This window comes from Myotis davidii, unplaced genomic scaffold (genome assembly GCF_000327345.1).
Source record: "Myotis davidii unplaced genomic scaffold, ASM32734v1 scaffold332, whole genome shotgun sequence".
Classification (NCBI taxonomy): domain Eukaryota; kingdom Metazoa; phylum Chordata; class Mammalia; order Chiroptera; family Vespertilionidae; genus Myotis; species Myotis davidii.
In genome coordinates, this window is record NW_006285779.1 from 4,347,606 (window position 1) to 4,371,688 (window position 24,083).

The 24,083-nt window shown below is 46.0% G+C and overlaps 2 protein-coding genes across 3 annotated transcripts; one reads left to right on the forward strand and one right to left on the reverse strand.

The window, feature by feature from the left end:
• Positions 1-998: 998 nt before the first annotated feature.
• On the reverse strand, positions 999-11,814 carry HIF1AN (hypoxia inducible factor 1, alpha subunit inhibitor). Of its 2 annotated transcripts, XM_015559344.1 has the most exons (8): positions 11,596-11,814; positions 11,064-11,314; positions 8,178-8,326; positions 5,356-5,501; positions 4,285-4,391; positions 3,911-3,974; positions 3,568-3,678; positions 999-2,747 (listed from the first exon to the last, which is right to left on the reverse strand). In XM_015559344.1, the coding sequence occupies exons 1-8, from the start codon at positions 11,770-11,772 to the stop codon at positions 2,703-2,705; spliced, it is 1,050 nt and encodes a 349-aa protein (XP_015414830.1). In that variant the 5' UTR covers positions 11,773-11,814; the 3' UTR covers positions 999-2,702. The 2 variants fall into 2 exon arrangements, with proteins under 2 accessions (XP_015414830.1, XP_015414831.1); XM_015559345.1 differs by lacking the exon at positions 3,568-3,678.
• A 3,908-nt stretch (positions 11,815-15,722) lies between these two features.
• On the forward strand, positions 15,723-20,949 carry NDUFB8 (NADH:ubiquinone oxidoreductase subunit B8). The gene is made up of 5 exons (XM_006756550.2): positions 15,723-15,873; positions 16,134-16,260; positions 17,793-17,892; positions 18,295-18,450; positions 20,765-20,949. Exons 1-5 carry the CDS (start codon positions 15,789-15,791, stop codon positions 20,855-20,857), a joined length of 561 nt encoding a protein of 186 aa, XP_006756613.1. The 5' UTR covers positions 15,723-15,788; the 3' UTR covers positions 20,858-20,949.
• Positions 20,950-24,083: the final 3,134 nt, after the last annotated feature.

The window sequence follows — 24,083 nt, forward strand, 5'->3', positions numbered from 1 at the left end:
CTGCAACATGGCTGACCTCCATATAGACACAACCCCCCACCTTCCCATGGTGTCTGCCTCCACAATAGGGGTAACACAGCACAAATGATTCCTCTGTCCCGAGCAGAATTTGAGCCCAAATGGCCCTAACCTAGGCAAGTAAAGGCAAGACTCAACCTCTTCCTTGGTGGATAAGGAAACAGCAGAACATGAATCAAGGTTCTCAGTGAGCACCTAGAACTACGTCTTCAATTCTATCAATGCAGAAGCAAGCTGGGAAGTCATGGAGCTACTCAAGGACACACTAGGAACACAATGGGATCTAGAACTTGTCTCCCCGGGGCTCCTTGCAGCACTCTGAACTAACGTGTCACATGGCTTCCTGGCAGTTTCCCCCAGACGTCTTTAGCTGGAGCCCACGAGAGCTGTCACCCACTGCTGTATCTTCTGCACTCTCTTGGGCTAAACTGGCCAGCACCAGACAGTGTCCAGTGGAATGAGATCTGAGGTAGTACAAGGGAGGAGGTAAAAGAATCAACATTGGTGGCAAAGGAGCAGCAGGGGTTTGTAGCCAAACAGCATAGGATGGAATCCTGATTGCCACAAATTACTTAACCTCTTTAAGCCCATTTCTTCAGCTGTAAAATGAGAACATCTACCTTGCAGGATAGTGAGGAACACAGATAAAAGCACTAGGAACACATTAGGTGTCTAATATCAGGGGTCAGTATTATATTACCCAAGGATCACAACCAATCCTGTGCAGGTCCCTGCCCCCCACCCCCCTTAGGTCAGCACAGCGCCCAGCAAGGACCAGCTGCGTGGCACACACCTCCTTGCTGCACACCACCCACATCTGTGCAGGCTGACCCAGTAATGCAGCAGACCTGCTAAGGAGAACGAAAACAATCCGCTCTCTTTCAAAGTGTGGTTGTGGTCAAGTTTATCCTCCATTTGCCTTGGTTTCTCTGTGTGCTCCTCTTTCCCAAAAAGAGATGGAGAGATGGAGATCATTGCGATCACATTTTCCAGCATTGGCTATATTTGAAAGAACTACACTTGAGAAGGTACCGTGTTTGCACGCACACACAGTGCATCAGAGAACCCACAATCGGGTACTTAAAATACATACAAAGATGCGCACACACAAACACACGCATCCTCAGTCCATCAGTGCACTGTAACTGTAAACTGAGCTTGGGGGTAAGAGCCATAGCTCAGACACTGAAGTAAACCTTTGGTAGGAAAAAAGAAAAAAATACATAAACCCGAATACTCCACCTCCTCTTTCCTTCCAGAGAGAAGGGACATGAGATGGAGGTGGAGGTGACAAGACACAGGGCCACCACACTGCCCAATCCCACTGAATACATGTGAAGAGGGCCCTTCGAGTTGTGCAGTGCAGCCCTGAGGGGTTCTCATAAGTAGCTCTGAAAAGGAAATTATACTTCTGTGCTCCACCAGTTGCCCTGACTTTTGAGGGTGTTTGTGGAACATTAGTGGGGTCTGACAGAGGTGCTGGCTTTAAGAGACAAGGCTACATTTTTGTCCTTGTCATGAGGTGGATGACTGGTAGTGAGTTAGCTGCTAAAGCTTGACCCCATTTTGTCTACTGAGCCAGGAAGCTCTTCTGACATATAGCTGTAGCCTGCCTAGGCAGAGAAGGTTCTAGCCAGTCAGCCTCAGGCAGGTTGCAGTGAGACCTGACCAACATCCAATGGCTGAAACTGAGTTTAAAATCTTTAGGTTAGGTCAGGCAGTATTGCCCTGGGGTTCCCACTGCAGTAGAGTTAAGCAGTAGAGAGACTCGGTAAGCAGAGAGGCAGGCCAGTGTGAACACGAACACACGCACACACACACACACACACACACACACACACACACTGCACAGAGGTGTGCACCCATAGAACCTAGAGAAGCCAATGCTAGGAGGACTCCCTTGATACTCAGCACAGGGAGTAAGAGCTGGTGCTGAAAGAGAGGAGCTGTATGTAACTGCAATTTGAAATTTATGCACAATCCTTGGTTCTTGTGTCCCAAGGCTCTTTTTTATGTATGGCTTGAGCATGAAGGTCCAAGTTGGAACCTAATTCTCTCTCATAGGGAGCTCTCCCGGCTCTCAAAGCAAGCCTCCTTCTCACTCTCCCCAGCAGAGTCCCAGTAGCCATTCCCACCCACCCTAGAACCTGATTCTGTGAAACCTGAAGGAAGCCGACCGACCTAAACATCAGGACAGCTCTGGCCCTGTAGCCTGATGTAGCGGGCATCCAAGAGCATCTCCTCTATCTCAGGCTGAGGCACGGAGGTTGCAGGAGATAGGTCTGGGCCAGAGTGGGGTCCTGATGCAGAAGGGCGCAAGGAACAGAGACACACATGGGTGTGCATGCACACACACGCATACACACATCCCAAGGTTGACAGACTGACACACACAGACATGATGAAAACCAGAAGCTGGAACTCCACACACTGAATGCAGAACTTTAGGGGGGCAGGGAGAGAAGGTGCTGGGGCACAGAGGCAAGGGCACCAAGTCCCTCCAAATGGGAGTGGCTCGCCAACCACCCTGCCTTGTCCCAAACACCTGCCTCCAGGGCCATGGCAAGAGTCCAGTCCATTAAGTGCTTCGTGCAATACTAGTGCTTGGAGTCTCCTGTCCTCATCAATGAAGCGGTGTGGATGAGCTAGCAGTCACCTGGCAGGAGGCCTCAACTCCTGGCAGGCTAGTTGTATCGGCCCTTGATCATTGTGTTCAACAAGGGCCCCACCTGCAAAAAGACATGAGGAGCCAGTTAGAACTGCCTGTTCCCAGACCCTGGAGCCGGACAGGCATGTGTCTAGAGACATTCAATGTCTAGCCAAGGGGAGGGAGAAAACTTTCATTCAATCTTGTAAGCCCTCTAACCAACTCTCTTCCTGAAGGTCAACCCAGTGTTCGGGGGCATGGCTATCTTCTTTGTGCTCACCTTGTATTATCTTCCCTCTCACAATACCCTGTATTTGTAAGCAGCACCAAACAACAGACAGAAGGTCAGAGGACTAATAATCCTCAAATACCTAAGAGTGTTTGCATGTTTCTTAAACGTGCCTTAAGAATGTTACATGCCTTTATATACTGAAAAGATCACCTGCAATCGAGGGTAATGCCATCTCGAAACCCCACAGGTCCTCTGGATGCTGAGGATACCCACAGGATGGAGGCTAGAGTGTTACGAACACAAACCTCCCCCATTTGCCCGATGAGCCACTGGCACACCTATGTGGGAAGCAGATCTCAACCTGGAAGAGTATTGGCACAGCTGGGAAAGTGTGAGGAGATGCTGTTCCAGAAGAATCCCCTCAGGGGTCCCAGCTGGCACACAGGCCCCACGGGGCACGTTACTACTAGCATGGAACAGATTATAATTGATCCGCCAGTCAGGCCCAGCTCTCAGCAGAAAACAAGGCTTTTCTGAACATACCCATAACCTCTATGGAGAGGATAACAGATATGAAACAGAGGAGCTATGGAGAATGTGACACCAATCCTGACTTCCCCTGATCACTGCCACCGAACCACAGGAGTGCCACCTTGGGGCAGCCACATACCTCTTGTGGGTTCCCCAAGGCCTCTCCAAGCATCTTCTCAATGTTTCTCATTATGGCCACTTTCTGATGGGCTTTGAGAGGATATTCAATTCTCTTAGGGGTGGGGGCCCCCTGCAAAGGAAGCAGCAGCTCAGGAAATGTCTTTTAGCAGAAACCTTCAGTGTCACCCACTATTCTTAGGCACCATCCTCCCTTCTAAGAAATACTGTTCAAGCCCATTCCTCTTCATCTCCCCAAAGACCTGGGATCACTCCAGAAATAGCCAACCTCCCCACTCTACCCCCAAATAATATATTACACCTACCTCACCCCAGCCCCATCGAGGAAAAAAACCCATATTCACCTTATACCAGAAGTTCACAGTGATGGTAATCCCCCCATTTAGTAATGACTCTATGTGGTGCCACCTGCAAGAAAATAAACAGGCTCCTGTTGGCCACCAATACTTTTCAGAGGGAGGGATGGGAAACTAGGAGGAGTCCAGTGAAGAGAAATGAAGAAGACAGGGTCTTTGTGCTCATCCTCTCACACACACCATGGGGCTAGAGACAGGGCTGTGATTTCCCCCACGTTCAGGATGCTCACATCTGGATATGCCAGCCTTCCTGTAGATCACATTAGACCAATCCTGTCACAACTCAAGGGACACAGATGAGGCTTTTCAGGGAATGGAAAAGGAAGCTCCCAAGAAGTCCTCAGTCCTAGCCCCCTCCTCACCAGTACATTGGGATGTAAAGAACATCACCAGGACCAACCACTGTTTCGTAACCAACCACGTTCTGGAAATTGGGGAACCTCTCGTAGTCAGGATTGTCAAAGTCCACCTGAGAGGTTCAAGAGAAAGAAAAAAAAAATCAGTCGATCACCAAATTTTTATCATTAAGGACTATGTGAAAGTTACTCTGGTAGTCTACAAAGATGCCTTAAAAAAAAAAACCTTAAAATTTATATCCAGCAGAAAACACAACATACGTTAAGAATACACAGAGTCTCTCAGAGGACAATGTAGAGAGGCCACACTCATACTGAGAGGTAAAGAATCCTCGGCTTCAGGGCTCCTGAGGTCAGAAGCCAAACATCACAGGTCAGAAAACCTACTCATGGCTTGCAGTTATGAAGAATGAGGATTCATCCTTCACTCAAACCTTCAGGAACTTTCTCCCAGACACACTTTTTAACCAGTCAAAATTCCTACATGAAGTAACTGGCAGCTTTCAATTTAAGAAGAAAAGGACCTCTTTGTTTGGCCACAAAGTAAACCATATACCTCACACTTGGATCCAGAAAAGACATTAAGTGACATATCTCAATTCTATTCGTCCTCCTTTTTATCAAAAAATGAGAGCATCCATGACAAAAGAAAACAGTTATTAAACCTAATAGAGACATAACACATTGTGTTCCATGAACTATTAATCCAATCAAACAGGTGGTGACCTGACTCCATCAGCATCAACCGTAGGTCTGCCCTCCAGAGTTAGCTCCACAGGGCTGTTTGTATTTATAAACATGTGGGGACTGCCACAGAGGCCTGAAATATACAGGGTGGGACAAAAGGAGGTTTAGGGTTGTATGTGAAACAGTTTATTCTTGTATTATTAATTAATTACTCTATTATTTTCCATATGAACAACTGTAAACCTACTTTTGCCCCACCCTGTATGAGCTACACTGTGAAATTATCCTCTGAGTTTGTCCAAACCTAGCATACCACCACAAGGAAGGGGACAGTCATGCCAACCTTGGATCCCCGAGGAGTTCTGTACCTTCCTCAGATCAGGAGCTCACCTGGCTCTGTCTGTCACATGGATGATGAACAGGATATGGGTAGAGGCACTCGAACTGATCCGGAGGGAATAAAATGCATCGTTTGTAGCCCTTTATCTGAGCAAAGAAGTTCTGCTGTTCATCATAGTGAGCAGGTGTCACATTTCCTGGAAGAAGAAAGACATTTTCTTATTCAGAGCAGTGCTTCTATTGCACAGGCTGGAACACAGGGCCCAGTGCTGGAGAGAAACCAGCCTGCCCACTCAGCTAAGGCTTCCTAATAAAAAAATCAGGCAGAATCAGGGAGATGGCAATTAAAATCTCAGCGAATTAGGTGTTACACTTTTTAAAATATATATATATTTGAGGAGGTATTTTTTTTTTATTTTTTTTTTGAAGAGGAAGGGATAAGGAGAATGAAAGAAAAACAGATGTGAGAACAAAACATCAATTGGCTGCCTCCTGCACGCCACCTACCGGGGATGGAGCAGGCAATCCTGGCATCAGTCCTAACCGAGAATCAAACCACCGGGAATCAAACCAGTAACTTTTTGGTGCATGGGACCATGCTCAAAAACTGAACCACACCGGCCAAGGTGGTGTGACACTTTTAATCAGTAATAAGTCCAGCAATAAGGATTCAACATTAATTAGCAAAGTAGACTTTCTTACATGATGGCTGTTGCCCTTACTGGAAGCAATAGCGCATTAAAATCATACTCACAAGTCTAACAAAGCAATATACATACTTATACGCTTCTTGACCATGGCAAGAATTCAAGGGCAGTAAAACAAGAGTTAGAAACAAATGAAATGACTGGTATCAACAATGCCCTTCTTTGATCTGCATGATCTTCTTTGATGGAGTTAACTAGTCATTTTAAGTTGCATGAATACGTACTTGCTTTGGGTAGCTCGTTTTTTAATCTTTATTTTGAGAATACGTTTATTAAAGCTGGGGACAGTGAAACAAAGAAGGGCCTACGAGAGAAGCAGCAACAGGAGAGACTAGGCAGGGGTGCTCTGGCTCTCTAGAAACCGTATGGGAAAGAAATGAGCCGAGGCATAGCTGCTGTCAGCTCACTGGAGAGTCAGAGGAGACAGGTTCTGGGGGTTAGCCCAGGACGAGCTGCAGCCACCCACTGCTCCCCTGGCTGCAGTCTCATGGGAACCCTTAGAGTTTCCTATAGGTCAGGAATTCAGAGGTGGCTTAGCTGAGTGCTTAGAGTTTAGGAGATACACACCTGTGGGGGAAGAAAAGAGGGGAATGGAAAGGCCTGAACATATTCCCGGGAGAGTGTGCCTGAGTAGCCCTTTTGGAGGGCAAAGATTCTCAACCTTTCCTCCCACGTCAACACACCTGTGAGGTGCAACACTTCTTAGAGCAACACTGGGGATGTTGATTCTCATAGGGGTACGAATCAGATTCCTAAAAGAGAGCTATTCAACTTGAATAAAGCAAATTATTTTAAATGCCACCTTGAATTAATTCTGCTCTAGTATGTGCTCTATCTACTCATTATAACTGGGCCCACGTATGCTGTTTATCCTTGAAAACTTAAGGGCCTCTGCAGGGCATGGAGTGTAGAAGGCATTCTCCAGGTCTACGTGGGTGGGTCAAGATAGCTGCCTTCTTAAATGCTGAGAGTCCCTGGCATCCCCAAAGGGGGTCTGCTCTCTCAACTCTACCCGACAAATCCACTTGCCTACACTCTACCAGAGGACAAGGCAACAGAAAAATGTAGTCAAAAAAACCAGCTGATGTGGCTCAGTGGTTGAGCGTCGACCCATGAACCAGGAGATCTGTTTGATTCCTGGTCAGGGCACACATGCCCAGGTTGTGGGCTCAATCCCCAGTGCACGGTGTGCAGGAGGCAGCCGATCAATGATTCTCTATCATCACTAATATTCTATCTTTTTCTCCTCTCCCTGAAATTAACAAAAATATATTTAAAAGAAAAAAAAATGCAGAGTCAAGTAAACTAGAACTGGCTCCTGACAGGTCAACCAAGAGTTGGTTTCCAAGGAACAGGTGAAAAGTCAATCCATCAACTGCGCCTAAATCTGAAGAAACGATAATCAAAGGGCGGAGAGATCTGAGTCCAGCAGTGAACAACAATGAATAATTACTCTGCTCCTTGTTCAACCCAATTTATTCACCATTTATTTAGTATGAGCCTGACACCAAGCTAGTGCTGGAAATAATAAGAATGAGATAAGTAGCTCTCCTTTTTCTGACTGGAATTTAAAGGCCTCTCATTTTATTCAAAAGAAAAAACACACACACACACAAAAAAACATATTCACATATTTGCTTGTGTGTACATAAAATTCTCCAGCAGGATACACAGTCTACTAATAACATGTGGTGCTTCCAGGGAGAGAAACTGGGTGTGGAAGAGAGATTTATCACTACATATCTACTTATACCTTTTGAATTTAACCCCATGAATGTATTATTTGTTCAGAAGTTAAGGTTCAGCTTATATTGGAAAAATACATTCCCTCTTCTACTGGGATAAAAATCTTTTGAATACAAACAGATCCAATAGAGAAAAGCAATACTGCAGAGATCCCAAATATCTGCGTATACACATTCACACAATAACTAAGGAAGGGAAAACTTTTTAGAGTGCATGAAACTATCTTAAAAACAACATAAATTATCTTATTTCACCTTCACAGCTACTTATAAAATACTATAATGGTCCTTTTGCAGATGAGGTGGCTGAGGCTTCAGAAGTGACTTGTTCAAAGTCAAGGAGGGAATAAATAGTGGACACAGGACTAGGAACCGGGTTTGAATGACTCCAAGCTATGCTGCTTTCTGAAAGATTTCTTACCTTCCATGCCGATGAGCAGCAGATTGGAGGTCAGCTGCCCCCAGCCACGCTTTCCCTGTTGCTTATTAATCCAGTTCCAGTTAAAACCCAAGAAGTCCATGACAATCTTCCTGCCCACAGTGTCATTGAGTGTTTGCTGCAGATACAACCTATGTTCCCCAAGAAGAAGATCCCATTAGTGCATGTACAAACAGTCCCTTGGCATGGCCTCCCCACATCTGGAAATCTAAGCTAAACCCACAATATCATCGCCCACAGAGAACAACCACTATCATGTGAATCTTAACCAACATGGATTCTCACAGAACTGAATCCTGAACTATCCTTCTTCGGACACCAAATTTCTTACTTTAAAGAAGTGATTAAGTTTTTCTGGGTCACAGCATAAATCCTTTACGAATCCAAGGAAGGTTCCCCAGAAAAATGCACATACACAGAACTTTCATACAACTTCTTTCATAGATCCCTCAAAGTCTATCCACAGAGCCTACAGTGATGAATCACCCTTGTTCCAGAGATTCTCAGGGCCCAAGGCACCCCTCTGGCCCTCAATGGCCATTGAAACAAATCATATAACTGTTCACCAAGAGCCAGTTCCTTCCCTGCGGGAGCGTTATTCTTCAGTACCCCTTTGAAGCCATTTAACTTGCTTTGATCATTTAATATGCTTTGGCCAAGGAAATGTCCACGAAGTGACTTGTGTTGCTTCCAAACTGTAATTGTAAGAACCAGCACACACTACCACATCTTTTCTCTCTGCCACAGCAACTGCAAAGTTTCAGATAGAAGCTACTGGGCCAATCCGGGCCCTGAAGCAAAAATGATGATGTAAGAGCAGAGCTTCCTCCTCTGTTCACTTAGGCAGCACGTACACTAAAACTGGAACGATACAGAGAAGATTAGCATGCCCCTGCACAAGGATGACACACAGATTTGTGAAGCGTTTCGTATTTCTCAAAAAAGAGCACAGCCTACTCCAGGTGACCTGTGATGAACATGTAGTGTGAGTGAGAAATAAAGTTGCGGAGCTCTGGCTTGAAGCCTCGTTTATCTTAATTGATTCAGCCACCTCTCTGTAGCAGTTTTCTACAACTGAAGGAAGATGCCTCATCGGGCCCAAGGCTCCTAACACCCCTAAGGAAGATCAGAAGTTACTTAAGGTAGATGAAAACCCAGACACACGTAATCAAGCCCACAAGACACATTAATAAGGGGACAAGCTGGAAGTTAGGTACAGAAGCAGTCCTTTCCTGGTCCTGAGAACGTTACTTCAAAAGGCTCAAAGCTATCAGTGCCTAGAAGCATGATGTTTAAGGCCACTTTAACTAGAAATCTCAATAAGCTAGAAACATTAGCTACCTTTTTGGGGACATGACTCAAACGCAACCTTTGGTCTCTTCCCAGAGATTATAATATACACATACAAAAATTTTACAAGTAACTTTAAAAGAGGCAGGACCATTCATGAAACATGAATCTAAACATTTTCCATTATACCTAAACAGTAAATATCAAAAGAGCTCAAGAGGATGTTAACAGCCTTCATCCCAGAATCACAACAACCTGTGCAATTATGCAGTGGAGTTGGTTGATGCTCAAGTCAGCAGGTAGGGTAAAACTCGCTCATAGGAAAATTTTTCCTTGAGTCCCCCATAAAGAAGAGACTACAGTCACAGCTCATACTTAGGGAGGGGGAAATGCTCTCACTATAGGATAAGAAACTTGAAGTGAATGAGGAACCAGGGGATTCTTGTGTTTTATCTCATGCTTATTCTAGTCCATATGTTCATTAAATGGAGTTACACTCCACCAGCGCTATTTAAATAGCTCTCAATCTGAACGCTGGATGTGTCCATGCGTATGCGCGCACACGTACATGCTGTTAATTTTGAGGAAATTAATGCATGCGACAACTCAACTCAATCAGGCTTTATAAGACAAAAATAACATCATTCATAGCTCAGACTCTGGAAACTGTTTTAGTCAAAGTCCTCTCACTGTGTAACTGCTAAGTGTCAGGAAGATGGAAAAAAGGTATTTCAAATTCATTCGGCCACATACTGCTAACAGGGAGTAAGAAAGAGAACTGAGGCAGGAAGGTTAGGACGGGGCACCAAGGTAAGATGCGGAGGGTCGCTGGCCATGAGCTTGGTGAAAGCAATTCCCCAGAGGCAATGCTGCCTGGGACCTACCCACGAGGTTGTCCTCTTACACAGGCATGAAAGCAGAAAGAAAGAAAGAAAGAAACACTTCTGTGTGTGGTGCCTTTGATATTGCCAGTACCACCTGGCACATCAATATCCGCCCCTCCCCCACCTAACCTGCTCTCCCCTAAGCTAGAGGACCCCAATATCCTTCACCCCAGAATCTCAACATCTATGTAACTCTTCGGCCTTAACTATCCCCCAGCCATTAGCCTGCCAACGGGTCATCCCAAGGCCAAATCCAACAACAGACATTTCTGTCCGGCTCCTCGCGGCATCTTTAAAAATGTGAATTGGCCGTGCACACTTAAGTAAAAAGATCTTAAGTAAAAATCCTCGATTTCTGGCTTCTCTTGAAAAGCCTGAATACCTGGCAATCCTGAAACGGAACTCCCAAATGGATACAAGTCAAGCCGCGACTCCTGACTTGGAACGGGGGTGTATACATTTCGCCTCACGGTGGTTTTTACCCAAACGACTTCATTTTTGTTCACCTACCGGACCCTGGCAGGCAACGGTGACCCTCACTTTACGAGGCTGACCAAGAACTAGAGAACCACAGCGCACGGGTCGTCCCCCTCTCATCCCTCTACTGAGAACGCACCCGGCTCCCCCCGGGGCTCACCCCGGCTCCTCACACGAGTGCCTCCGGGCCGACAGAAACCCACCCCCGGGACCGTACCTCTCTCCTCCGCCTCGCTGCTGGACATCCTGCAGTTTCTCAACAAACTCATGGAACTTCATCTCCTCCCGGTTGGACCTTGGCTTAAAGTTCTGGAAATTGGCCATCTTCTTCTCGTCGTAGTACAGGAACTTGTGGGTGCTGGCGCTGTACACAGAGAAGTCTCCGTGGCCAATGTTCTCTTGCAAGTAGTCCAGGTCCCATTTCAGGGCAGGATACACGAGATTCGTGTCGGTGAGCACCACAGGCTCCTAAGGGAAAACATCAGGTGAAGCAGCACAAAGGACGTCACCCCGAGGACTGGTGGGCTCTGGTTCCGTCATTCCAGCTACTTCCCAACTTCCGAGTAACCCCGTCCGCTAGCCAACACGAACCCCTCAAGTCCCGTTTCTCCTGGCCGCTCTCTCCAGCGCCCCCCAGGCCCCAGTCCACCGCCCCGCCAGGTCCCACCTCCAGCGTCGCTCGCCTTTGACCTCTCCTTCCAACCTGCTCCCTCCCCCGGTCCCGCAGGGGACACGGCCCCGCCCCCTACCTCATTCTCGATGAACTCCTCCGCCCGGGGGTCGCTCTGGCTCAGACGCGGGATGGGCCGCGTCGGGAAGCTGTAACTTCGCAGCTGGGACTCATTCCAGGCGGGGCCGGGGGCCTCAGCCTCTTCCCGGGGTCCTCCAGAGCCTGAGGCCGCGGCCTCCGCCGCTGTAGCCGCCATTTCCGCCGCTAGGGACGGCCCCGCCGGAACCGGAAGCTCCGCCTATTCCGGAGAAAACACAACGGAAACCATGGAGATGGGCTGCGAGAAAGAGCGGCCCAGAAGCACAAAAACAAAAACAAAAACGCGGAGCCAAGTCGTGGGGGAGCGCCTCCTATTGGTGACCAACAGCGCTACACCCTAGGCTCCGCCCCTGAAGACCTGGGCTAGACGTGAGTCCACTGATGAGCGTTGCCAACCCGGTTAACCAATTCACAAAATAGTATTGCTGCCTCAGTGTGCCCAACACACTGGCTACACAACAGACAAAGAAGGAGGCAAGTTTAGCGAGGAGAGAAGCAAATGATTGACCTACCTAAGGAAATCAGAAGGAAAAGCAGTTGTCAGATTGATAGATGCTGTGGAGAGGGGAGGATGGGGGGGGCGGGGGGTGCAGGACGTGGGCAAAGGTTGCTTTGAAGGCCTTTGCAAAAGATATATGGCAAGTTGAATTCTTTTAAAAGCACAGACGGGGTTGCTTGTTTGTTGGGCATCATTTGATTTTTCTACTTGTATCACCATCTCTCCTACTTGAAGGTATTTTTGCTATGGGACCAATGTTATAGTCAAGCATGAGCATCCCAAATATTCAAACAATTTATATTGGTTATTAAAGGCCCTATCAATGACATCTATTGCTTACTTAGTTCTTATGGCTGGCTGTTGGAGGTCAAATTCTAAGATAGATCCAAAGATTTCCATCCCGTGGGTTACATGCCCTATATAATAAGTCTCTCCCCTTGAAGAAGAACAGGACTTATGACTATGATAGGCTATCACTCTGGCAATGAGGTTATATAGCAAAAATATAATTAATGTCTCTAATCAGTTCACTTTGAGTTCAGCAAAGGGGAGATTTACCCTTAGTTGGCCTGACCTAATCTAATCACTCTAGCTCTTTAAATCTGAGTCTAGAAGGCAGAGACAGAAGCTAGAGAGATTTGAAGGTACAGATGATGTCCTGTTGGCCTTTAAGAAACAAACTATATGTGGCAGAGAATGACAGATAGATTCTAGGAGGTGAGAAAGGCACGTCCAGGAAGCAACGAATCAATGTTTCTCTCTTTCCCTCTCTAAAAATCAATAAAACAAACCCTTGGGAAAGGAATAAAAAAATACACACTACAATGAGATACAATTCATATCTACTAGGATAGTGATAATAAAAAAGACAGACAGTGACAAGTGTTGAAAATTTGGAGAAATTGGAACCCTCATATATTGCTAGCAGACATATAAAATAGTGCTTCTTTGAAAAATAGTTTTGTAGTTCTGCAGAAAGTTAAACATAGAGTTACCCTATGACCCAGACATTTTACTAATACTACAAGAGAACTGAAAACATACATCCACACAAAAACTTATACAAGAATGTTAACAGAAACATTATTCATCATAGTCAAAAGTAGAAATAATCCAAATACTCATCAACTGATGAATGTATAAACAAAATGTTATATATCCATATAATGAAATATTATTTAGCCATAAAAATGAATGAAGAACTGACACATGCTACAACATGGACAAACCTGGAAAAGTTATAAATGAAATGTGACACAAAAGGCCACATATTATGATTCCATTTATATAAAATGTCCAGAATAGGCAAATCCACAGAGGCAGAGAATAGATTAGTGGTTGTGGAGAGGGGAGGATGGGGGGCGGGGCAGGATGTGCTAATGGTATGGGGTTTCCTTTTGGGGTGATAAAATTTTTTAGAGTTAGTGGTGATAATTGCACAACTTTGTAAATATACTAAAAATTAACTTTATTATATACTTTAAATGGGGGAATTTATGGTATGTAAATTATATCTTAAAAATAAATTAGACCAACTCTGTTTGACCCAAATTGGATCAATTGACTACAGATGGTGTCCAATTATCCTGAACATCAACTACTGATGCTTATTTACTAACTAGAGGCCCGGTGCACGACATTCATGCACTGGGGGGGAGGAGGGGTTCCCCTCAGCCGGGCCTGAGCCTTTCACAGTTCGGAACCCCTCAGCAGACATCCCCCAAGGGGTCCTTAGCGCTGCAGCAGAGGTGGGAGAGGCTCCCGCCACCGCTAATGTGTTCGCCAGCATGAGCTAGGCTTCTGGCTAAGCGGTGCTCCTCCTAAGGGAGTGCACTGACCACCAGGAGGCAGCTCCTGCATTGAGCGTCTGCCCCCTGGTGGTTAGTGTGTGTCATAATAACAGGTCATTTTGCTGTTCAGCCAATTTGCATATTAGGGTTTTATTATATAGGACTAGAGGCCCGTTGCATGAAATTTGTGCACTGGTAGGGTCCCTAGACCTGGCAGGTCTAGGAGGTGACCAGCAGGGCACCCCCCGGCCCCCCGCACCAGCCTTGGCTGGCCTGGAGCTTGCGGGTTGCGGGCAGCTCCTGTGTTGAACATCTGCCCCCCGGTGGTCAGTGCGCATCATTCTGCTGTTCAGTCGATTTGCATATTAGGCTTTATTATATAGGAAGGGCAAGTTACTGTAATGTAGTCCTTTCCAAAATTTATATACCAAATAGTATATATCAGTTTTTATTGCTCTGATATATGAGAATGTCTATAATAATGAATTCTGCTCCAAAACAGTGATCACCCTAAAAGTTTCTGAAAAGATGTGTATATTTACACTGTGTAAACCAAGCATGTCAAACTCGCAGCCCGGGGGCCATAAAAATTTCATAACTTAATTTTTACAATATTCGTGTTAACATAATTTTTAATAATGAACTACAAGGTTCACTAATGACTGATTATATAATAGTGTTGCATTCATTTACCTTATGCGCCTTATGTGCAGGAGCACCATTTCTCCACTAATACTAGCAGAGAATGTTTTAGCAGCCAATTGCCACGTCATTAGTCTTGGACTGACCTGTTTAGTGTGCACAACAGGAAATATTTTGCTTTCGGAGAACAAGAAAAATAGGTTTATTTGCGTTATGCTTATTAATTGGTGCAGTTATTCAGTGTCTGGTAAGTTAATGTTCAAGAAAAAAATATTAATTTTTATTAAAATGATTTATTACTTTATGTTAATGATTACTCATTTATTTCAGCCCTTTGTATTCAGCATGTCTCTATCGAAATAAACCTACGTTTCTATGAAAATTGAAGCTTTTGTTTTTTTGCGGCCCACGTAAACTTGTTTAGTTGGCCTGTGTTAGCCTTTGAGTTTGACATGCTTGGTGTAAACTATGCAAATTCCACTTGTTTAAATAAAATGAAAACATATTCATATGCAAATATAATAATGCTTTCCCCTCCCCATTCTTCTAATGCTTGTTAATTGTTAGTAATGTAATTATCTAAATCCTGGCAAATCTGAGCCTTTATGGGGGCTCCTAAAAGCTGCCTCTGGTGATAGCCTTGGTTTTACATTTGTTGGGTAGAGGTGACTGGGACATTCCTAAATTAATAGGTCTGAAAATGAGGAACCAATTCGAGGCCGATTTACCTGTGGCACCGCACATCAGCTGAAAGATACCCACCAATTTGGAAAACAACAAAAACAGGTGGGACCAAGGGCTGAATTTGAAGAATGATCACGTTTGGGGATGGATGGAGCAAGTGCCAGTAAAGGAGAGGAAACGGCAAGCCGTCAGAGATGAACACGGGCTCACTTCACTTGTGCTGCTCTTGCTGGAGGGGGTCAGCTGTCCACATGAGATGCTCAGGTCCTGAGTCCTCATTATCCTTGGATGCGTAAGGTAACTTGGGGAGAAAAAGAGACACAGCAATCTGAAATATCGAAGCAATGACCTGCTTGGTTTTCTCCCCTTCCAGCGTTCCCTCTCAGCCTCTGTCCCTCTGCACATCCCGCCTCTGCTTCTCGACACCCTCCACGCCCCACCCTGTTGAACCCTTGGGACGTGTCTTCGCTACCCGCCGCCTCCACGCCGTTTGGCCCAGCTCAGCCGCCGTGACAGGCCTTTTGCGCATGTGCGGAGTGAAACCTCAAGAAGGTCAAGATGGCGGCGGCCAGGGCGGGGGTTCTGGGAGTCCGATGGCTGCAAAGGGCAGGCCGGACCGTGGTACCGCTGGGTGCACGGACAGGTCCGCGAGAAAGGGCGAGGCCTCCGTGTGGGAAGGGGGTGCCTGAGGGTTGGTGTGTTGGGGGGGAGGTGGGTATCGTGGGTACCGCGGCGGCCGTGTCGGGGCTGGGGGGCGGAGGTGGAGCTCGCGTTTCCAGAAGAGCGGGTGGAGGGTCTCGCTGGTCCCTGGAAGACTCGGGCTCCGGCCTCCGCTGCCGCTTGAAATCGTCGGGAGGCAGGCGGAACGGGGTGCCCTCTGACCTGCCCTCGCCTGCCCTCTAGCCTCCCACATCACCAAGGACATGCTCCCGGGGCCCTACCCCAGGACCCCAGAAGAGCGGGCCGCCGCCGCCAAGAAGTATAACCTGCGGGTGGAAGACTACGAGCCGTACCCGGATGATGGCATGGGGTGAGAGAGCGGGGGTCTGCGCGCACTTGGGAAGCTATGGGAGAAGGCGGCTGGGTTAGGCGGCTCGACTCTGACCCTCTCCCCCGCCCCCCAGCCTTCCCGTGACCCTTCCGAGTCAGTGGTGTGGGTGCTTTTCTCGGTGGAGGGAGGAGGGAGGGGGTGAGGGGTGAGCAGCTGCAGCCGGGAGGACTTCAATTTTCTCCTTGGCTCGGGTTATTTCCTCAAATGAGGAAGCGAGGTTGTAATAGCTCCCCGAGGACCCGTGAATAGCGGGAATCTTCCTTGGCTCCATCCAGAGCGCAGGGTTTCATTTGGATTGAGCATCTGCTGGGCTCAGGTGCTGTCATGCAGGCACGTGACCGGGCTGGACCTGGACTCCTGTCTTGAGAACCTTATTTGTAGATGGAGTACTCTTATATGTGTGTATATCTCTCTTTAAAAAAAAAAAAAAAATCCGCTATCATTGCCGTTGAGGCTGTGGAAATCCTAGCAACTGCAGAGCAGATTAAATAGCCAATTCCCTTGCTCCAATTAATGCTACTCCCTCCTCCTCTCCTGTCCTCATAGCTACCGCCCATCTCACATCTCTCGGGTTAATTATCTGAAGTGATTGCCAGCACCCTCATTTTCTATCCTAGCATCACTCTGGCAGTGTGATTTCAGCAGCTCCTATTCGTCTTGTTGGTTTCCAATCGCTTTTTGTAGTGTATGTCTAGTTGTCATCATTTCCTGTGTCTTTGATTGTGTTGTGGACAAGAGCAGCCTTGACGGCCGTCTGTATACGTTGAACCTGGATTGGCTGGAGGGAAACCTAACTTGGCAAGAAGTCCCATGAGGTGTTTGGAACATGAAGATGTATGCCAACTCGGTTGAGGAAAATGCTATGAAAATAATACTTTTCTAATCTGTACCCTTTTTGTTTTTATTCCAATTAGTCACGGGTTTAGACCCCATACTTCAGTTCCATTTTCTGCTCATGAAGAAATCAATGACTGGTAACGCCTTCCAGGCCTAGCATTATAACATTATGGGACTTTTTTCTTTTTGTTGAAAGAAGGTGAGAAAAGCTTATGGTGTTATAATATTTCAGAGTTGCATGTGAACTTTTAAAAATATATATATTTTTATTGATTTCAGAGAGGAAGGAAGGGGAGAGAGAGCTAGAAACATCAGTGATGAGAGAGAACCACTGATGGGCTGCCTCCCGCACGCCCACACTGGGGATGGAGACCGAAACCCAGGCATATGCCCTGACTGGGAATCAAACTGTGATTTCCTGGTTCATAGGTCAACACTCAACCACTGAGCCATGCCCATCGGGCTGACGAACTTTTCATTACAATCTGGGCTTCTTTGGTTAGTTCTTTGCTTAGTGACTAAAAATTGAGATCTTGATTTGAAAGTCAGTTCCTCTGTCCTTAGGTGAGACAGTTATTTCTGTCAGTTGGTTTCTTATCTTTGAGATGAGGATACTCTGAATTATCTGAGAGACATTGCTCAGAGCCCTTTCCAGAACTCTTGTTATCTCTCAGGTATGGCGACTACCCAAAGCTCCCTGACCGCTCACAGCATGAGAGGGATCCATGGTATGACTGGGACCACTCAGATCTGCGATTGAACTGGGGTGAACCGGTGAGAGAACTATATCCCGTTTAACCTTTTTTCCTTCTCCCTAATGTAATCCTGGGATTTTTTATTTTTATTTTTTATAGCTCAAATAACATTTCTCTGTCCAAATAACACTAAGGTTTACTGCCCAAAGAAGCCAAGTCCATGAATCTGAGATCTGATGTTCCATGTGTGGCATGTGGAATGTGACTTCTGGAAATTAACAAGCTCTGTAAATTTCCATGATTGAGCTGTCTCTGGTCAACGGAAACTAACCATAAACCAGCATCTCAAACTTGGCTCTCAGAATACTGTTCAAGGCAGTAGGATGCCTTTGTCAAGCCCTGTGTCAGGCTCTACCCACTCTGGACTGCCTGCTTTTGTAGGAAGAGTGGTATGTGACCTTTACCTGTCTTTCTGCCTTAGCTTCACTGGGACCTAGATATGTATATCAGGAACCGTGTGGACACGTCCCCCACACCTGTGTCTTGGGATGTCATGTGTAAGCACCTCTTCGGCTTCGTGGCCTTCATGCTGTTCATGTTTTGGGTCGGGGAGACTTATCCCTCCTACCAGCCAGTGGTGAGTATCTGAAAAGTGCTTTCTTGTGCACATTTACTTAGCCCTGCTTCCTGGGGGAATGAAGTCTCTGGAGTAGGGACCGCCTATGGAGGGCCTTGCACATGGGCGTGGCACAAGTACCAGAGCACTGCTCCATCCTACATCTTGGATCAGTCTGAGTGAGAACAAACAGTTTAGGACTCTGTGAGGAAAGAGAATATGGAAGCCAGCTAGTCTCTAGAGTTGCCATTTGGGGACTGTACTTACCAATTATATTTCCTCAAGTGTTCACTCTAAGGTAGAGTCATGGAATCTGGAGTTGAAGCCTTATCCTTTTTGAAGGTGTGAAGGGCACCTCCTATGAGGTATTGGAAGCAATTAAATGTCTACTATAAGCATAGACAGTTATATTTTGGAGAATGTAAAAGAAAAAATACTATCTAGCTTTAATGAAGTTGAATTTGAATGATAAGAAAATTCAGATGAGCAACATTTGAACAAATACAGGAAGTTGTCAGATTTTGTGTATATATATATGTGTGTGTGTAGTGAATGTTTGTACTAATGGATATGAGGTGCTGTTAAGGAGAAGGGTTAAACTAGATGCAAAAAAATATATATACACTTGGGGTGGCAGGGAGAAGTTAGAGAGAACGTTTGGGGCAAGAGAAAACGGAAGGACAAGGAGAGAGTTAGCTGGAGTGGAGCAGGCATATAAAATAATTCCTAGATAACACCTGCATTGGTTACCTTGAGAGCTGCTAAAAACTCAGATTCCTGGGCTCCACTTCCTGGAAAGCCTAATTCAGTAGCTCCACAGTGGGATTCTAGAATCAATATTTAACAAGTCCCCAGGTAATTCTGATGTCCTGGGAAATCAGATGTGGAAATTGCTCTGTTAAAAATGATTGTGAGGTGAGCTGATCAGTTTACGTTGGACAGCTTTTACTGTATTGCTAAGGGATTTGGACTTGATGGTGTAGTAACACATTATTTCAACAAATATTTATGAAGCCCCTGTTGTGTACCAGTCCAGACCTTGCTAGGGTTTGGGGATACAGTGATGACTTGGTCTGCCTCTAGGCCAGTGGTTCTCAACCTTCTGGCCCTTTAAATACAGTTCCTCATGTTGTGACCCAACCATAAAATTACTTTCGTTGCTACTTCATAACTGTAATGTTGCTACTGTTATGAATCGTAATGTAAATATCTGATATGCAGGATGGTCTTAGGCGACCCCTGTGAAAGGGTCATTTGACCGCCAAAGGGGTTGCAACCCACAGGTTGAGAACCGCTGCTCTAGGCAACCGGAAGCCATGTTGAGTTTTTGAACAGAAGAATAACATAATGAAAGCTGGGTTTTTAGGACGATTATCTGAGAGTAGTCAGCAGCGGTCACCAACCTTTCTGACCTCACGGACCACCAGTGGTCCGCGGACCACTGGTTGGCGACCGCTGATCTGCAGGCTAGATTGTAAGGAAAGGAACGGAAAGCAGGGAAGCTGCTGTGTTTGCAGTTGGCTGCTCAGTGCTACCTTTGCAGAGATAATCAATGTCCTGATGGTAGCTGGTATGTCTGTGTGCACTGACACGAGCCTTCCTACCAAGCCCCAGGGGCCCCAGGCTGGAGAGTGCACGCAGGGCTGGTGTGAGCACTAACTTCACTTCAGGAGAGCAAGAAACACAGTGTGGCTCTTCCATTTTTCAGTTCTGTAAGCACATCACCCTTTTCTCCTCCCCTTGAGCTGTGTTCTCTGACAGCTGTTTGTTGGTAAAGCCAGCAGCCCCTAAAGCACGTCCCAGCCGTGTCTCCTCTGTGCTTTCCCTCACTGCTGCTCCTGCACGCCTCATTTGCTCGGCCACTTTAGTGGTGGAACCATTAGAGGCTGAGTGACTTAAAGGAGATTGAGTCTGTCTCGACCCCGAGAGAGTGGGATGGATGGATGCATCGTCTCATTTAGAAAGCGTTCCCTGGTGCTCTCCCTCATTCTCATTCATTCTCTCTCTCTCTCTCTCTCTCTCTCTCTCTCTCTCTCTCTCTCTCTCTCTCTCCTTCTCCCTCTCTCTCCCCCCCTCTCTCTCCCCCCCCCCCCCCCCCCCCCCCCACACAAACACACACACACACAGTGTAGGCACCATGTCTCTTACAGTCTAGGCTTTCTCTCTGCCTTGGGCTGAGCAGGGAGAGGAGTGCTCTTCCTGCCATTCTAGCCCAGCTGGGTGTGACCAGAGGCTACCACATACCCATTTACTATGCGTGACTATTAAACTCAGAGTGGGAGGTAGCCAGGTACTGGCTGATGTATGTTCTTGCTGACCTGTGTTTTTTCCTTAGGGGCCAAAGCAGTATCCTTATAATAACCTGTACCTGGAACGAGGCGGCGATCCCACCAAAGAGCCCGAGCCTGTGGTTCACTACGAAATCTGAGGAGGCTTCATGGGCTTCGTGCCCACTAACCGACTTCCTCATTCCTAGAGATTTAACCGTAATGAAATCCCTGATTAAACAGTGCTGTGGTATCTGTGCCTCATTTCCCCAGGATCGGCCACTGCCTGCTGTCTCCCCTCCCTTCCCCCCAGAGACTGGAAGGATGGGAGGGTGGGGGGAGTTAAGCACAAGAAGATGTTAATTTGTCGTCGCCGGGACTGAGAAAGTAGTGAGGGTTTCATTTGTACAGCAGGTGCTAAGGATAGCTTCTTCTTTACAGGGTTGAGGAAGAAGGACATTCCTAACTTCCCAAGTTAGAACAAGAATTATGTCCCATTAAAAGACCTTTTTAATAATAATGGTTAGCTAACAAAAAAATGGCATTCTAACATGTAAGTATATTATAGGACAAATAGGTAGTGTTTTTCGACTGGCCTAGGGCTATGACTGCCTCATAATTTTACTTTTTTTTTTTTGGTTTCTTTTTTGTTTTGTTTTGTTTTGATTTTTGTTTTGTTTTTTTTAAAATATATTTTATTGATTTTTTACAGAGAGGAAGGGAGAGAGATAGAGAGCCAGAAACATCGATGAGAGAGAAACATCGATCAGCTGCCTCCTGCACATCCCCTTCTGGGGATGTGCCCGTCACCCAGGTACATGCCCTTGACCGGAATCGACCCTGGGACCTTTCAGTCCGCAGGCCGACGCTCTATCCACTGAGCCAAACCGGTTTCGGCCATAATTTTACTTTTGTTATATAAATACGTATGTCTCTTTCCAAAGCAACTTCTGAATCCTAGCTTATAAGCTAGCATTTCCTATATTTATGAATTAGAGGACAGTTCAGTGAGTTACTACTGAACCTCTGGCTTTTGTTGCCTTAATAATTCATCCAAGTGCCTATATAGCCTTAGAAAGAGGAAAACCATGTTTTTGAGAGTCTATCTCAGTGTATCTGTTTTTAAGTGAACCAATTTATGTTCTTTTCTTCCTTTGGAGACATTTTCTTAAATTACAATAATATTGCCGAAAATCTGACCCATTGAAAAAGCATACATTCAACAGACCTATAGAAGCAAGTCTATTCAAGTTAAAAAAGGGGCCTTTTAATGGTTGTCCAGGCAATGAAAGACTTTTATGAGATCAGGGAGTACTTCTCATGAAACGCCTTTCTTTGAAAATCTCCACTGTCTTTTTCTGTCTTAATTCTCTGTCCTTTAGAGCAGTGGTCACCAACCTTTTGGACCTCACGGACCACCAGTGGTCTGCGGACCACCGGTTGGCAACCGCTGCTTTAGAGCATTGCTCATTTAACATCTGTGTGCCTCATATATAACAGACACTGATAGGCCCTGGGGATATAAAGTTAAAACAAGACAAAATAGTTTAAGTAGTTACCTAGAAGAGGAGACACAGTTAAAGTGAAAAGAATTAGGGAAGAGTACACTTTTAAAAAAAAATCCTGCTTGACACTGATCTTATGCCTTTGGTTCAGATTTCTTTCAGAGAACTTAATCAGTAACATTTCTGCCTCATTCCCCAAGTTGAGGTATTGCCCGTGGTTCAGTTATCAATCCTGTTTACTTTCCTCAGGTCTCATCCACTGTTGTGGTGCTAAATTCAAGAAATAGTACAAGGAATGGCAAGCACAGACAATGCCCTAAATTGTCTTCTGTCCTGAATTGGAAACTTCCAAGTCCACATGAAAGGAAATCTAGGATTGTGCCACAATGACGTGGGGGCTGTCATAAGATAACCCGGTCACCATCTTTGGAGGCTATCAAGCAGGAATACAGTGGGATTTATGCATTAAATGGAAGTTTTTTGTTTTTTTAAAGCTTTTGTCTTTTTTAAAAAATATATTTTATTGAGTTTTTACAGAGAGGAGGAGAGAGGGATAGTTAGAAACATCAATGAGAGAGAAACATCGATCAGCTGCCTCCTGTACACTCCCTACTGGGGATGTGCCTGCAACCAAGGTACATGCCCTTGACTAGAATCAAACCCGGGACCCCTCAGTCCGCAGGCTGACTCTCTATCCACTGAGCAAAACCAGTTAGGGCTTAAATCAACGGTTCTCAACCTGTGGGTCGCGACCCCTTTGGTGGTCGAACGACCCTTTCACAGGGGTCGCCTAAGACCATCCTGCCTATCAGATATTTAATTACGATTCATAACAGTAGCAACATTACAGTTATGAAGTAGCAACGAAAATAATTTTATGGTTGGGTCACAACATGAGGAACTGTATTTAAAGGGCCAGAAGGTTGAGAACCACTGGCTTAAATGGAAGTTTTTAATCAAATAATTTTAGATATAAGATTCTCAGCTGCCTACAGGACATTTTTATTTGGAAATGCCATAATTCCCTCAATGAGCATAAGAAATATATGATCTTTTCATCTCCAACTCCTTTATCAGTCACAAAAGCCTGTCCAATTTTGCTTTACAAACATTGCCACTGTATTAATCCAGGCTTTCATCACCTGATACCTAGGTCCTATTAGTCTCCTAATTTGAGTTCATGCCTCCAGCCCTCTATTCTACCTCCCTGAGTGGATCCGTATTGCTCGTCTCAAAATACAATCTATATCTTATTGCATCCCTACCCACAATTTTCAATAACTCCCTATTATCTGAGTTGAATTGGTATTTCTCAGTCTGTAACCAGTCTACTCCCCCAACTTCTAGCTTCTTTCATCCTTGCTGAGACATTACCTATGGGGCAACTCCAAGGTACACGCCTGTCTCATGTCCCGGAAAGCTTCCCTGAAAGGAAGCCCCTGGTTTACAGTACCTTGCACTCTGCACACCTATAGTCTTTATCAACCAATAGTTTGGGGCACCAGTTGCTGGGCTGCGTGTGTCACAGCTAATTATGGCCTCGATTGCTTTTTGCCTGTTCAATTAGGTTCTACTGAGGCCCAGTCTTCTCGACTTAAGTAGGTAATGAATTAAGTGTTTTCCCTTTATAGAGCTGGCTCCAGGCCTCGCTCAAATTGAACATCAGAATTTCCTGGTGGTCGGATCTGACCCCCTGTGGCAGAACTGGGCAATCAGGCCAGGTGAGGGGGGCCCATTAAAAGCTATCGTCCTATTACATCCTCTCGGTGGGTCGGCCGGCCGGTTCTCAGCTCCCCGCTTCGCAGCGCGCATGGGCTGCGTGCCCCGCGGCCAGGACTATTGGCCCTTCACAGCCGCCGTCCGCAGCCCGCGGAGCCCCGAA